We start from the raw sequence: 15,365 nt of genomic DNA on the forward strand, positions 1-15,365 counted from the left end.
TTTGTCAGAAAGTCTCAAGGAACATTTTTTAATGTCCAGTCAAAGCGGTATTCCGTTTAAAACAACACAAGTTGTTAATCACTAGAAGTTTTTTATAGAAATATCTAAAAAAATGTTTTAAAAGCTTAATTATTCTATGATTGTTTAAACAAATAATGCAAATGCATGAAGAGATCCCATCTATGACCCCATCAGTCCACCCATATACTCTGCACGGTTATACCAGATGTGATATATAACCATAAAATATACATGTGTTAGAGAAATACAGGTACTTTTGTTTGAAAATCTCAAGTAATATTTCCAAAGTATCGCCAATGCAGTCAAACACATTGGCACCGATTTTAAAATGACATAAGATGTTCATCGGTAGAGTAAATTTCATCTGCAGATGAAATTATTCAATGAACAAATAATGCAAAAGCATGAAGCAATCCAGTCTACAACCTCATCATTCCACTCGATATCATCTACACGGCTTTACTAGATGTGATACATAACCATAAAAATGTATATATATATATATATATATTTATATGTATATATACACACACACACATAAATATATAAAACCATATGAAATTATTCAATGATAGCTAAAAAAAAAACGCAAAAGCATGAAGCAATCCAATCTACAACCTCACATAACCATAAAAATGTGTCTATACATATGTATATATATGTATAAATATATAGATATATATTTATGATCAATTATATATGGAGATATTATATATCTCTATAAATCATATATATGTATGATCAATTCAGGTACTTTTGCTTGAAAATCTCAAGGAATATTTCCAATGCAGTCAAATTGATGGTACCGCCGTTGAAAAAGCATAGTTTAATCTTTTAATCTGTAGAAATTATACATATATGCATACATATGCATATATATGTGTGTGTGTGTTTGTGTATGGATGTATATATATATATATTAAGTTTGAAATCGTGTACACCTCAATCATCCATTGTTTTGGAAAACGGAGGAAAAAAAAAAAGTTGTGAGCGCACTGAGCTACTTAGAATAATTCAAAATAAAATAAGATAACCTCAGATTCCCGAAGAAGAGGCGAAGCGAAGGGGGAAATCAGCAAACCTCCGAGAACAAGAGAAAGCACCCGCGGATTCAAGCCAACGACAAGTTTCTCCGGATCCACTTGCATAAACTCTTCCTAAAAAAAGCCCCGACTCACTTCCACCAGCGGCGGCGAGGAGTCCTCCTCCTCTTCCTCCTCCTCTTCCTCCTCCTCTTCCTCCTCTTCCTGGTCCTCGTCCTCCTCCGTCCAGCTCCCGGCTCAAACTGAACGGAGTCGGAGATGCTTCCCGAAGCGAGCGCGGCCCGATGTTTGTGCGCCCGGGAGCGGGACGCCGGCGGATTTCTTGCCGGCCTGCGGTAGGGGTCACCGCCAGGGGTCCGAGTGGGTTGACAAAAAGAGTGTGAGTGGGAGAAAGAGAGAGAGCGAGAGAGTGTGTAGGGGGTGAGAAACAATACGATTGTTCCCACCTCACTTTGCTTCCACCCTCGCTGTTAAAATTCTCATGATAATGAAAAGGGTTTTCACCCGGACAGCGGAGGGAAGCTCCTTTTCGAACCGGACGTGGAGGCCGGAGGGGTTTGGGTCGGAACCGAGGAGGAACACACACACACACACACACACACACACACTCGTTCTGACAGGTGGATGTTGTTCAGGATGTAGGATGTTTGCGGGAACTTACCTTCTCGCCGCTGCGCCAAATTAGAATATTGTTCCTAAAAATGATGAATATCAAAAAAAAATTAAGTTTAAAAAGTTAGAACTTTACAGCTTTAACAGCGATATTAATATTTTTAATCACAGAAAAAACAACCAAAACGTGACGATCCTACACGTCCCATAATGCACTGAAAACCCCACGCCCCCTTTCCTGGGGCGGTGGTGAGGCCTCTTTGTCTTTGCCATAGTACCACCTCGGTACACAGCAGTCATCCAAGCATTTTTATATTAATACTCGCCATGCAGTACTACAAATACTACGTGAATAAGCCATGCTACGTGCGAAAATACCACACGATTACTCCCAGTAGTCACAGACACAGTATTAGACGAGTATGAGTTTTTAAATGCTGAGTTGATAACCCAAATACTCCGCTACAGCGCTACCAGTGTACGAAATAATCACTGACATGTATTACGGTTTAAGTACTAATAGTTATAACCCAACGGTAATTCAATCATTTGTCAAAACTTGTGTGTTATTCAAAAATAATCCCAAGTTATTACTCATCAGTTATATGGCGAACTAACAAATAAGTAATGCATGATAGAAAAACAAGACGTAGGTTTCGCTTAAATGTCGGCCCTTTGTGTGTGTGTGTGTGTGTGTGTGTGTGTGTGTGTGTGTGTGTGTTAAAAGGGCAACCCCCCTCCACCTCCTCGGAGGCCGAGTGGGCGGACGGTCCTCAGCAGATGGATTGCTGCTCACTTAAAAAAAAAAAAAAAAAAGAGCCGAAGCATACAAGAAGCGTGGACGTACGGACATCTTATTGTTCGGCGAATTCTGACGACTGTTGCCAAGTTGTGATCGTTTTTGGTGGATTTTAAATCACCGATTTAGAAGCTTAGATGTGTTTTCGCTCGATCTGATTTTTTTGACTTCTCATGTGTCGCCGGCTCGTTTTATCTTCAAGAATTTATATTCTTAATGTTTATTTTGAATATACAGTGGCGGTTTGGTGATGAGATTGTGTTATTCTTTCTGTTTTTAAGTGCTGTGTTATTATTTGCTTTCATCATTTGTTGCCGGGTCATTGCGAATCAGAATTCATTTTCCCCTCATGGTCTTTGTGTTCATGAGAAATGGATTTTCTTCATCTTGAAAAATTTTACTTTAAACTGTGACACGCCCTATATTGGTTTTAGAGGATGTATTAATGCACAATAAATGTTATTTCCACTGGTGTTTGTTTATATTTAAAGGGGAAGTACAGACTCATCCCCTCCCGTTAACCAATTCTAGACTTCAGGACTAATTGCCTCTCTCCTGTCACGTGGTTGTTACCATGGTTACCAAACATGGACCTTCTAATAAATTCACATTTTGCACACCTGGGGTTAAAATGACAGGATAGAGACGGTTCTCTTTACCATTTAAAATAAGCTTCAGTAAATGTATATTTCCAATGAGTCAATATCACGTTTGAAGATAAAACAAGCCTGAAAGGAAACCATCACAGAGATAAAGGAATCAGGCGTATTCCAATGCAAGATCATTTTATTTTCAGTACACAGACTACTCTGTTAAATAAATACATTACTGGGTGGTTCTTTGGTCTTTTTCTATCCCACAGCCAGCCAATCACCTGCCTCCATCCAATCCACAGCCAATCACTTGCCTCCATCTAGCCCTCACCGGTTCCAGCATACCTCCGCCTGTTCCCAGATCACGTCATCTGCAAACATCACACTCCCTAAGGATTCCTGTCTGACCTCGTCCGCGCACCTGTAGGTCATCACTGCAAACAAGAAGGGGCTTAAAGATGATCTCTGATGCACTCCCACCTCCAACTTTAACTCCTCCATCACACCTCACCACTGTCTCGCAGCATACATGTCCTGCACCACTCAAACGACCTTCTGTGCCACTCACGCAACCACAGTTCCTCTCCTGGTATCAATGTTTGGCAATAATGTCTTGAGCACTAAAGAATAACCTGCAAAGTCTCAATAATCCAACTTTGATGTTAAAACATGAAACTTCCCTTCTGGCTACTTTTGCCTTTCATACCCAATGGTATGCACTGCTTTGATTTCTATCTATCTATCTATCTATCTATCTATCTATCTATCTATCTATCTATCTATCTATCTATCTATCTATCTATCTATCTATCTATCTATCTATCTATCTATCTATCTATCTATCTATCTATCTATCTATCTATCTAGAGGACTGTCTCAGAAAATTAGAATATTGTGATAAAGTTCTTTATCTTCTGTATTGCAATTAAAAAAAAGGCTCTCATATTTTGAGATAGGATTTTTGAGTTTTCTTAAGATGTAAGCCATAATCAGCAATATTAAAATAATAAAAGGCTTGCAATATTTCAGTTGATTTGTCATGAATCCAGAAAGTATATCTATCTATCTATCTATCTATCTATCTATCTATCTATCTATCTATCTATCTATCTATCTATCTATCTATCTATCTATCTATCTATCTATCTATCTATCTATCTATCCCTGACGTTGTTGTTGTTGTCTGCTTTCTATTTATTCATGGATTTTTTTTTTTTTTTTGTCCATCTCCTTATCTCCTGTCTTCTGCCTTTCCATTTGTATTTGTATTCATATGTATTTTCTTTTTTTGACATTGTAACTGTTCCGCTGGTGTGACAAAGGAATTTCCCCTTTGGTGATAAATAAAGATGATCTTATCTTATCTATTTATCCTTATGATGTGCATAAACTTTCAGGAAACGCGGGCGGAACAATGGCTCCGCCCAGTGGAGGCGCGGCGGCTCTCAGGGCATCTACTTCCCGTGATGCACCGCGCATGTGTTCCTTTATCACATGATCCTTCCTGGCGAATGGCGCAGTTTGTTGAGCCCGCTGCTTCCATTTGATTGGTCGCGGGAATTTTTAAAGTAGTTTTTAAATAATTTAGATCCTCTGTTGATTTCAGAGCGGGAGGAGTTCGAGAGCTTGTCATTGAAAGAACCGGAGTTTGGATTTACAGTTTTAAAATATAACGGAGGATTACTTTACATTTCACGAGTGAAAAGTGCGTCTGGTGAGTTTATTCCTAATAGCGGTTTGTTTCATTTAGCGAGCACGAGCTTAGTTTGTTGGTCGTTCGCAACTTAGCGGCGCACCGTTACATTCCTTTAGCATGCTAACCGAGTCCCGTGACTTAGCCGTGTTCCTACGTTTTGTCGGTTCTTCCTCTCCAAACGTCAAAATGTCACACTTTTTTCCTCCACACACCCCCAGCAGAGGTGAACGACATCTCTGCTGCCATGGCTTCGCACAGCCAGAGCGGAGCTAAGCGAGATGAAAAGGGGAGGAACATCCAGGTTGTGGTCAGATGCAGGTATGGAGACAGATGTATCTACCTTTGTGTGTGTGTGTGCGCTCTGTTTTTAAAGATGTGTCTCAAATATATTCTTTAATTTCATCCTAATTACTTTTTATCTCAATGAGAAAATCCACGATAAACATAAATGTCATATCCGAGGACATAGATGCTTTGTATTAGATTTAGCTGAAGCTACTTTCCTCCCGTTAGGTGTATCAGTACCATACGACAAAATAAATACACAATGGAGTTTTCGGAGAAACAATGCAAATAGAAAGTACAATCTGTATTTTCAACATGGAAGTTAACGGTTGTAAGTCAATAGCCAGTCAATAGCAGGGCCACATACAAAGACAACATTCACATACAAAGACAACATTCACTCACTCATTCAGTGCAAATTTGTTTATAGGATGTTTTTTTATGTTACTTTAAAACTCTTCTTGCTCTGTAAGTGGGATTTGCCACACAGGCTAGTTACAAATCTGGAAATGGCTTTTCTGTAAACCTCTTTTTCTATTTACTTCTTCCTTCAGCCGCAGGGAATCTTCAATCTTTGTAGTTACAGTTAACAGTTAAGACAATTCATATTTCATTGTATTTCTTATTCTTCCTCCTTTCTACTATTATCTATTACTGTTATGTTTTTTACTTGAAACTCTGGCACAACAATTTCCTTCGGGATAAATAAAGGTGTTCTCATCTCATCATCTAAAGCAGGGCTGTCAAACTCATTTTCACAAAGGGTCACATCAGCATCATAGTTGCCCTCAAAGGGCCACATGGAACGGTAACAGTATGAATGGAACTAAATGTAAAATAAATGTAACCACTCATTAATGTTAAATACTCATTCACTCATTCACTCACTCATTCAATGTTATATATGCATTCGCATAAATGTACAAAATTATGTTTATGAGTTGCTCTGTTACAAAGCTAGCTTTCACTGCTGCAGTGTTTTTGTATGTGGCTTTCGTGAACACATTCTGCTGCCATCTTTGTTTGGCTTTTAATTCTTGTACAGCTTGTTGTTTTTCTGGAAGGCTAACCTTGGCATACATAGCTCCGTGTTTGGTGTCAAAATGCCGACGTAGATTGTACTCTTTGACAATCGACGCTACCTAAAGACATGCTGTTAACATCCTTTCATCTGCATCAACATTTCTCTACCTGGACATTTAGGGATCATTTGTATTTCTCAATTCCATTACTTGAAAATCGCATTGGTGTGGAAACACTGCGATCTACCGTCCTGTTATTTCCAGAGTATAAGCCGCTACTTTTTTCACACACTTTGAACACTGGGGCATAAACAATGATGCGGCTAATTTATGGATTTTTATGGGCTAATGAGCTTCATGCCGCTAAAAAAATGTAGCCTCGTCACATCAGACCAATGAGATTACTGTGCAATTCTGAGGCTGTTCTCCTCATACATACTTAAGATCTGAGCAGGTGTGTCTCGACCAGATACAGACTTTTAAAAGTGTCAGTTTATCAAGAAACACCATCATAGACCTAGTTATGGAACGAGTGGGAAACCTAGCGACACAGCTGGCCGAAGAGACGCGCAGCTACATAGCTTTTTCATGAGCTCTTGATGAAAACATGGAAAAGTTGATGGGATTGATTCCAGACGGTGCACAGCCATGTGTTGAGGAAAAGCGGAGTCGGTTTGACGAATGAAGGAGAAAATATAAAAAAATAACTGTCCGAGCCTCCGATTGCATATCATTGCATTATCCATAAAGAGGCTTTGTGCGGGAAGGTACTGGGAATGGATAATATTGTGACCACGGTCATGAAAACAGTGAACTTCATGCAGCCACGTGGACTGAATCGCCATCAGTTCCGGCTGATCTTTTCAGGAGATGGGCTCGGAGCATGGAGACGTGCCGAATCATCCAGAAGTACGGTGGCTGAATAGGAGCAAAGTCATCATACGATTTTTTTGAACTCCGGGAAAGAAATTGCTCTTCTCATGCAGAGTGAAGGAAAACCCTTGTCTGAAGTGTCAGATCCAAACTGGCTGTGTGACTTTGCGATGTTATACGACATAACCGAGCATCTTGCCCAACTGAATCAGAAGCTGCAGGGACACAAACAAGTCATCAGGCAGATGTGCGACATGATCACCGCTTTCCAGCGTAAAGCTGACCTATGGACGTACCAGTCTAATCACGACAGTCTTGCTCACTTTCCTGTTTGTCAGAGCATCTCAACCTTGTTTCCCGGCACTTTTTTATGTACTCAGTTAGCAAGCAAACTGAGCCGGTGAGTTTGATTGGTGCTTCTCTGACTTGACAGCACTTTGGCTTTTCCATCTTTACCAATCCATTCACCACCAACATCTGCATAGCAGCCCAACACCTTCAGATGGAGTTCATTGAGCTTCAACGCAATGGTTTCATGGTTTGTTGCAATCCAGGACTTTTACCGTCTACTGTCCCCTGGTTTGATGCCACGGCTTCGACTTCATGCTGCCCGTGTCCCGTCTGTCCATACAGATGTGTGCTTCCTTTATGAATCTTAACAAAAACAAGCACAGATCCTGCGTCACGGATGCTAACCTCCATGCTGTTCTACAGATTGCCTCAGCACAAGACCTAAAACCAGACACTGACACACTGCTCTCTGAAAAACTGTCAGACATCTGACTAAAAAACTTGACCAGTATAGTTGTGAATTGAGAAAACCCTGATTTTGTTACACTACTTGATACTACTTTATACGTGTAACAACGTATTTAGTGTTTATAGGTTTATGCAGACATATCTGCAGCCATTTTTTTGTAAAAAAAAATCTGCCACATGTATTCTTAGTGGCTCTAATTGTTGGTTGTACTTATTCTGTTATTCTGCCCCTCTCAATTGTGATAAAGGTTTTGAACAAAGTTAATGTCATAACGAGTGTTGGATTTTTCTTATTTTTCTTTATTCACTTGGATAGTTTGATCATTTATTAATGGAGTAAAGTGGGTTTCTTAACCTGACAATTTAAAAGGATTTATGTTGTAATAGAGCAACGAATTTCAATCTCATTTTCATTACATTTATGCAAGTGCATATATGACATTTTGGATTGGAATGAGTTATAAATTCAGAGTTATTTAACATGAAGGAGTAGTTCCATTTATCTAACATTACATTTTTCCATTCATACTGTTTCTGTTACATGTGGCCCTTTGAGAGCAACCATCATGCTGATGTGGCCTCAGTGAAAATGAGTTTGACAGCCCTGCCCTAAACTGTCCAGATGTGTGAATGAGAGAGTGAGTGGTTGTACGTCTCCATCCGCGGCCCTGTGGCTGCGTGGCGACGGGTCCAGGGTGAACATCGCCTCTCGCCCGCCGGCGGCGTGGATGGTATGGATGATGAATGTCGTGTCCTCAGGCCTTTCAACACGATGGAGCGCAAGTCCTCCTACGGGGTCATCGACTGCGACCAGGGGAGGAAGGAGGTGCTCGTGAAGACGGGGGGCGTCGGCGAGAAGGCGTCTCGGAAGACCTACACATTTGACATGGTGAGTGGACGCACAGCCCTCTGAGTTTCGGTCAATCTGGGTGTGTGTGTGTGTGTGCGTTGTCACAAACACTATTTTTGTTTTTTTTTTTCGCCTGCCAGGTCTTTGGTCCGGCCGCCAAGCAAATCGAGGTGTACCGCAGCGTGTTGTGTCCCATCCTGGACGAAGTCATCATGGGATACAACTGCACAGTTTTTGCGTAAGTTCTCGCTCCGAAGGTCAGATGTGTGATCTCAGTTCTTACGTGGAACATCATGGAGAGAGAATTCCCCTTCCTATGTGTCGTCAGCTACGGTCAGACCGGAACCGGAAAGACCTTCACAATGGAGGGCGAGCGAACCCCAGACGAGCAGTTCACTTGGGAGCAGGTGAGTCCAGTCCCTCTGGATTTAAGGTGGCTCCACCTGTGGTCACCCAGAAGATGGTTTCTTTTCATGTATGTTCTTGTCGTTGTCACTTCCTTCTTAGTCAGGGGGGATTCAAAGTCTCTCTCTCTCTCCAGGACCCCCTGGCCGGCATCATCCCCCGAACGCTGCACCAGATCTTCGAGAAGCTCTCCGAGAACGGCACGGAGTTCTCCGTCAAGGTCTCCCTGCTGGAGATCTACAACGAGGAGCTGTTCGACCTGCTCAGCCCCAACGAGGACGTCGGCGAGCGGCTGCAGCTCTTCGACGACCCGCGCAACAAGGTCAGCTCGCGCCGCAGATCTCCGCCGCAGATCTCCTCTGTCTCGCTCTGGATCTCCTGTGTCACCTCGAGTCCGCATCCGGCCTCGGGATGCCCGTTGTCGGCCGTCCGTGTCTTGGTGCTGACCTTGGCGTGTGTTTGCGTGTTGCAGCGCGGCGTGGTGGTGAAGGGCCTGGAGGAAATTACCGTTCACAACAAGGACGAGGTCTATCAGATCCTGGAGAGGGGAGCTGCCAAGAGGAAGACGGCTTCCACGCTCATGAACGCCTACTCCAGGTAAGCGGGGGACGCTTGCTACCGTGAGCCGGAGGCAGAGGGACCTCCGAGACGCTCAGTGTTTTCGTTCTCTCTTCGTAGCCGCTCCCACTCGGTGTTCTCGGTCACGATTCACATGAAGGAGATCACCCTGGACGGAGAGGAGCTGGTGAAGATCGGCAAACTCAATCTGGTAATCAGTCTCTCAGTAGAGGGGGGGGGACATCTAGAAGTCAGTGTGTGTGGACGCAGTCTCACCCGTTCGTCACACCCCAAACCAGGTGGACCTCGCCGGCAGCGAGAACATCGGGCGCTCCGGCGCCGTGGACAAACGGGCCCGCGAGGCCGGGAACATCAACCAGTCCCTGCTGACGCTGGGCAGAGTGATCACCGCTCTGGTGGAGAAAAGGCCCCACGTCCCGTACAGGTGGGGGGTCCGTCCTCTCTGCATGCAGTACTAGTGAATGACCACTGGGGGGCCGTGTTCCATCACCTGGATTGTCATTAAGATAAGAACAACTTTATTAATCCCAAAGGAAATTGTTGTGCCAGAGTTACAGAAAATATAACAGTAATAAATAATAAAAAGAAAGAGGCAGAATTATAAATAAAAATAAACTATAAACTATAAGTGTCTCAGTGAAACTATAAAGTGTTGTAGTAAACAAGTGATAAAACTATAAGTGTCTTAGTAACAAGTGAGGTAAGGAGTGCACAATAGTATGATAAAATGAAAAATTGTAGTGTAGCTGTTATGAAATGAAATATTGCAGTTCTGAATATTGCACATTACTAATCATCGCTGCTTTTTAGCAGCCTGTGCTCAGACCGCATCAAATAACCCGTTGTCTTGGAACAGAGAGTCGAAGCTGACCCGGATCCTGCAGGACTCTCTGGGGGGTCGGACGAAAACCTCCATCATCGCCACCGTGTCGCCGTCCTCCAGCAACCTCGAGGTAGACCCTTGTTTCTCGGGCAGGTTGGCGGCTCCAGCGGCGCTCGCTCACGTCTTTCTCTTCCTCTCTCGCCGCAGGAGACGCTGAGCACGCTGGAGTACGCCAGCAGAGCCAAGAACATCATGAACAAACCCGAGGTCAACCAGAAGCTCACCAAGAGGACCCTCATCAAGGTGGAGGGACGGCGAGGATCCGACTCGTGAAGGTTCTGTCGGGCGAGACCCGCGTTCTGACTGTCTCCTCCTCCTCCGCTCAGGAATACACAGAGGAGATTGAGCGTCTGAAGCGCGACCTGGCCGCCACCAGGGACAAGAACGGGGTGTACCTGTCCTCGGAGAACTACACGTGGGTCACGTGACCGGCAGATTCAAGGCGCCGTCAACCCGCAGGCTCCGGTGGCGCGGGCCGCCTCTAAACCTGCGACGTGTCTTTCAGGCACATGATGGGTCAGATCAGCGGCCACGACGAGCAGATCGCCGAGTACACCGATCGGATCGCCGCCATGGAGGAGGAGCTCAAGAAGGTATGGGAGCCCCGGCCCTCATCCACCCCACGTGGGAACTCCAGACACCGACCGTCCCGTCTCCCCGCAGGTGAGCGAGCTGTTCGTGGACAGCAGGAGCCGACTGGAGCAGTGCGCCGCGGACCTGGAGGAGAAGCAGCAAAGGTGAGGCCGGTGGCGCCGACCGGCTCCTCCTTCTTTATTTTGTTTTGTTTTGTTTTTTCACTTGAAATGACGGAACCCGTCCATCTCAGGCTGGAGGAGACGAGCAGGGACCTGCACGAAACCAGAGAGAAGCTGCTGCAGGAGGAGTTCGTCAGCTCGGAGCTCCACTCGGCCCAGGAGAGCCTCTACAACACGGCCACGCAGGTAAACGCCGACCGTGATGTTTGCACGACAAGCACACTCACCGGGTATTTGCAGAGCCTCCACGAAACCACAAACTAATACCGTGTCTACCGCCTATACACCCCTGGCAGTTCTTTGTCCACCAGATTTCCTTTTACGGTTTTGTCAGAGCTCATCTGTTAGTCTTTGATTCAGTCTTTGCAGTGATGTAACACATGGCTGATATTGTCCTAAACCCTAAAACTAGGCAAAGACTGAGCCATGACTGTCAGACCAGCAGCTTACATAACAACAAAGATGACGGGATCGCGCTGCAACGCCGCCACGACTCTTGAGATTTCCTCACGACTACCAGTTTTAAGTCTGCAAATGGAAAATCGTGAGGTGTAAGCCGACGTGAGATGGAAGCTTGACCCCTTCTCTCTCCTTTTGTGTGTGCAGCTGCTGAGCACGGTGGATGCCAGCACCAGCGACGTCTCAGGCCTCCACAGCAAGCTGGACAGGAAGACCAAGGTGTCCGATCAAAATTGAAACCCGAACCAGGCGTCAGTCAGCTGGGTGTGTGGGTTCTGGACCCGACGCGCCGCTCCAACACTCAACTAGCGCCCGACTGTCCTTTTCCCAGGTGGAGCAGCACAACAGCCAGATCCAGCAGAGCTTTGCCGAGCGCATGGACCAGGCGTTGGGCGCCATGCAGCACAGCGTCCAGCAGCAGGAAGCGCACCACCGCAACATGCTGAGCGGCTACTCCCAGGCCGTCGGTACGAGAGTGTCCGTGCCCGCTGGAGCGGTCGGTTGGTTGTGAGAAAGGAGCCTAACGCTCCGTCCTTTCAGATGGCTTCCTTTCCATGAACGAAGTGGCGCTGAGGGGAGCGCTGGGCAGTGTGGAGTCCTTCGTGGGCGGGGTCGGGCAGCTGGTGGCGGCCGGCGTGGCTCGCTGTCGGGAGAAGGTTCAACAGCAGCGGTCGCTGTGTCTGCAGGACAAGGAGCGTCTGCTGGAGCTGCTGGTGAGCCTCGCGCAGCCGATGCCTGTCTAACAAGCTTCAAGATCTCACTCTTTTTAACATGCGCCCCATCTTTCACCGCTAGGAGGAGCATCAGCGAGACATGGAGGAGGTGCTGGTAGGTCAGACCCTGGCGGGGCTCCCGGTCGTGAGGGAGCTGAGTCAAACGCTGGGAGCGGCGGTGGAGGCGCAGCGAGACCTGGCCGACAAGGTTCGTACACCTCCGGTCTGCGTGGCCCGGGGATCTCCGGGGTCACGGATCCGTTTTGATGGTGTCTTCGTCATTGGTCCCTCCGACCAGGTGGAGGCGATGAAGGACATGGGCGCGTTCTTCATCGGCTTGGCACGGGACCTGGCGGCGCTGCGGGACAACGCTTCCCGCGGCCTGGGCTCCCTGCTGGAAGAACGCGACAGGCTGGAGGACGCCATCCGCCGGGCGCAGGAGCGACAGCAGGCGGTGAGAGTGCTCGTCTTTTGCCCCATGCGCTGAACGTACCGAAAGTGAAATATCGAGAGGTGGGACCCCGATGCAGAGGGTCTCCCTGACTGCATGCTTCAGGAGGTTGTTGTTGCCATAGTTACCTGATCGTCACCAAAGGGCCGCTGCTGCTTCTTTCAGGGCATGAAGCAGACCATCCAGTGCCTGCAGGACCAGCTGAACCTGCTGGCCCTGGAGACCCAGAAGGACTATGCCGACCTGTGCTCGGCCTCTGCGGCGCTGGGCGCCCCCCTGCGGGACCTCCAGGGGAGCATCGAGAGGTCAGCTGCCGAACTTTAGGCCCCAACCTGTTACAGTAACCCCTTGACAGCTCAAATGCCGTGTCTCCTTGTCTGCAGCGGCTGCAACGCAGCAGAACTCCAGGCTTCAGCGCAGGCGGACCTCCTCTCCTCCGCCTCCTCCTCCCTCGCCGCCTCGCTGCGGCTCAACGCCGACAACAGCCGGGAAACCCTGGAAGAGCTGGCCGGCTGCTGCACCCACCTGCACGGCTCCGTGTCTGGTAGGAGCCCCCGTCAGGAACCTCCTGACAGGAACCTCACCAACCTCCTGGTGAACGTCAGCAGGTGTGTGAGACCGTGTACTTGTGACCCGCAGGTCTGGTGGAGCGTGACCTCCGGTGGAGCTCCAGGGCCAGGGAGCACGCCGAGAAGCAAGCCCAGGAACGCCTCTCCTTTTTGGGGGAGCTCTCCACTGAGGCGGGGGCCCAGCAAGAGGTAACGTCACTTTGTTTTTTTGTTGGTTTGTTTTTTGGGAGGAGGTTTAAAGGCTTCCTCCACCCGCCGCTCCCCAGGGTGTGCAGACACACTGCGCCACGCAGCTCCAGGCGGTGGAGAAGGAGCTCACAAACCAGCAGGATGAGCTGAAGCAGGCACTGGCGGCGCTGCAGAGCCGAACCTCCGCCGACCGGGCGGCTCTGGACCGGCGGACGGCCGAGATCCGGTCCCGCCTGGACGGGAGCCGGCGGCTGGTCAGCGGCTTCCTGATGGAGGAGCTTCAGCAGGATGTCCCTACAGGTCAGTGCCCGAACCCTCGCTCTCCTTGGAGCCACCAAGTGAAGACGCCATCTGAGAAGGTCTCCTCCTGTCCCCGTTCCCCAGGCGCGACCCCGCAGCGGCGGGAGTACGTTTACCCCCGGCAGATGGAGAAGTCACGGAGCCGGGGCGAGCTCCTGGAGAGCCTGAAGAAGCAGCAGGAGGAGCTGCAGGCCGCCTTGGTGGAAGAGGAAGAGGAGGAGCTGGAGGAGGAGGACGGCAACAGCCAGGTGGGTCGCGTATGTCTGGTATCTTCTGCAAATGTGCAGTGTGCGTTTCTCACCTTGCCCTCCCGGCTCGTGGCCCAGGACTCTCTGGAGGAGGAGCTGAGCACCTGCAACCAAAGCGTGGCCACGGAGCCGTCCTTCATCGACGAGAACTTGGTGTTTAACGAGAGCAAGCGGCTGCCCTTCTTTAAGGTGGGCGACGGCCTCCGAAACGTGTAGCATCAAAACCCCTTCAGCCTCACATGACGAGTTGTTCTTGCTCCCCGCAGAAGAAGGGAGGAAAGAGGGAGGCGCGGGTCCACGGCCGGCAGAAAGCTGCAGAGAAGGAAGCGGCGTCGACGCCACAGAAGTTCAAGCTGCCGCTCCGCTGCCAGAACTGAAGCCCCAGTCAGGAAATAAATGCTGCTTTTCGTCCTTTATGTCCTCGTCACCAGAAACGTCTTTTTATTTTTGTCTGGAAGTGTTAGATACAGTTAATAGATTTTATGTGTGTTATAAACTCTGTGATTTTATCTTTTTTTTTCTTAACCAGGGTAGACAAGTGTTACCCAATGCATCCATGATTTTAAGTGTTTAATTAATTAATAAAAACATTTTGAGTGTGCATATGAGGAAAAGTCTTTCAAAGAACGACTGATAGTGTCTGTGTGTGTGGATCCGAGCTGAAGGTGTGTAGGTTCCTATGTCCTTTATTTACATCAACCTTTTAATATAAATAGAAGTAAAACATACTCATTCCTGTTGACACTGTGTTGGTCACTCATTAGGGACCTCTGCTGTAGATCTAAAATACTTGCAAGTGAACAAAATGAAAAGACGCCCAAATCAAACCTCTTAAAAACTAACCAACAAGGATTTAAAACTAACAGTAAACAATCCCCAAAGAAGGAAAAGAGTTACCTTATTTAGCGTCAAAATATCAAAATTATTCCAGATTTGTGAAAATTTTCTAGAACAATCCATGAGTGGAAACAAAGCAAAGTTTCCTTATAAACACGATTTGGCACGACGCAGACAAAAGACACACGTCCTGTATCTTTCACATGGTTCGTTGTAAAAGCGATACATGCATCAATCCTGGGTTTCGCTTCGTATTGAAGCACAAGTGTTATTCGACGCGTCACTATTGTTTTTATTTTAGCTTATGCCTCGTCTGAACCCGGTAGCAATGTCTGATGTGCCTCGCCTTTACGGGAAGTATTTTACGAGCGTAAGTTTTTGCTACATAGCACTAGCGCCTAGTGCTACCTATGCTAGCACTAGT

The 15,365-nt window shown here is 47.0% G+C and overlaps 1 protein-coding gene and 1 long non-coding RNA gene across 3 annotated transcripts; one reads left to right on the top strand and one right to left on the bottom strand.

The window, feature by feature from the left end:
* Positions 1-4,683: 4,683 nt before the first annotated feature.
* kif11 (kinesin family member 11) lies at positions 4,684-14,702 on the top strand. 2 transcript variants are annotated; one of them, XM_086174789.1, is made up of 27 exons: positions 4,684-4,782; positions 4,986-5,082; positions 8,463-8,592; positions 8,694-8,791; positions 8,882-8,960; positions 9,095-9,280; positions 9,431-9,555; positions 9,637-9,727; positions 9,816-9,961; positions 10,394-10,490; positions 10,568-10,663; positions 10,747-10,835; positions 10,926-11,013; positions 11,084-11,157; positions 11,247-11,361; positions 11,782-11,853; positions 11,966-12,101; positions 12,175-12,347; positions 12,430-12,555; positions 12,646-12,801; positions 12,964-13,103; positions 13,182-13,342; positions 13,438-13,556; positions 13,634-13,856; positions 13,941-14,104; positions 14,183-14,293; positions 14,371-14,702. In XM_086174789.1, exons 2-27 carry the CDS (start codon positions 5,009-5,011, stop codon positions 14,479-14,481), a joined length of 3,180 nt encoding a protein of 1,059 aa, XP_086030915.1. In that variant the 5' UTR covers positions 4,684-4,782; positions 4,986-5,008; the 3' UTR covers positions 14,482-14,702. The 2 variants fall into 2 exon arrangements, with proteins under 2 accessions (XP_086030915.1, XP_086030924.1); XM_086174798.1 differs by having other exon boundaries at positions 4,717-4,782; positions 4,983-5,082.
* Positions 7,983-9,440, bottom strand: LOC147236847 (uncharacterized). Its single transcript, XR_015108872.1, has 2 exons — positions 8,837-9,440; positions 7,983-8,576 (listed from the first exon to the last, which is right to left on the bottom strand). It is a non-coding gene; the product is annotated as an uncharacterized LOC147236847 (long non-coding RNA).
* Positions 14,703-15,365: the final 663 nt, after the last annotated feature.

Source organism: Fistularia commersonii, chromosome 2 (assembly GCF_037954325.1).
Source record: "Fistularia commersonii isolate RoL2024-O1a breed Wild chromosome 2, RoL_Fcom_v1.0, whole genome shotgun sequence".
Classification (NCBI taxonomy): Eukaryota; Metazoa; Chordata; class Actinopteri; order Syngnathiformes; family Fistulariidae; genus Fistularia; species Fistularia commersonii.

Coding starts and splice junctions, on each gene's coding strand:
- kif11 (XM_086174789.1), top strand. CDS start 5,009: ATGGCTTCGCACAGCCAGAGCGGAGCTAAGCGAGATGAAAAGGGGAGG. Junction 9,962..10,393: donor AGGCCCCACGTCCCGTACAG/GTGGGGGGTCCG, acceptor GTCTTGGAACAG/AGAGTCGAAGCTGACCCGGA. Junction 14,105..14,182: donor AGGAGGACGGCAACAGCCAG/GTGGGTCGCGTA, acceptor CTCGTGGCCCAG/GACTCTCTGGAGGAGGAGCT.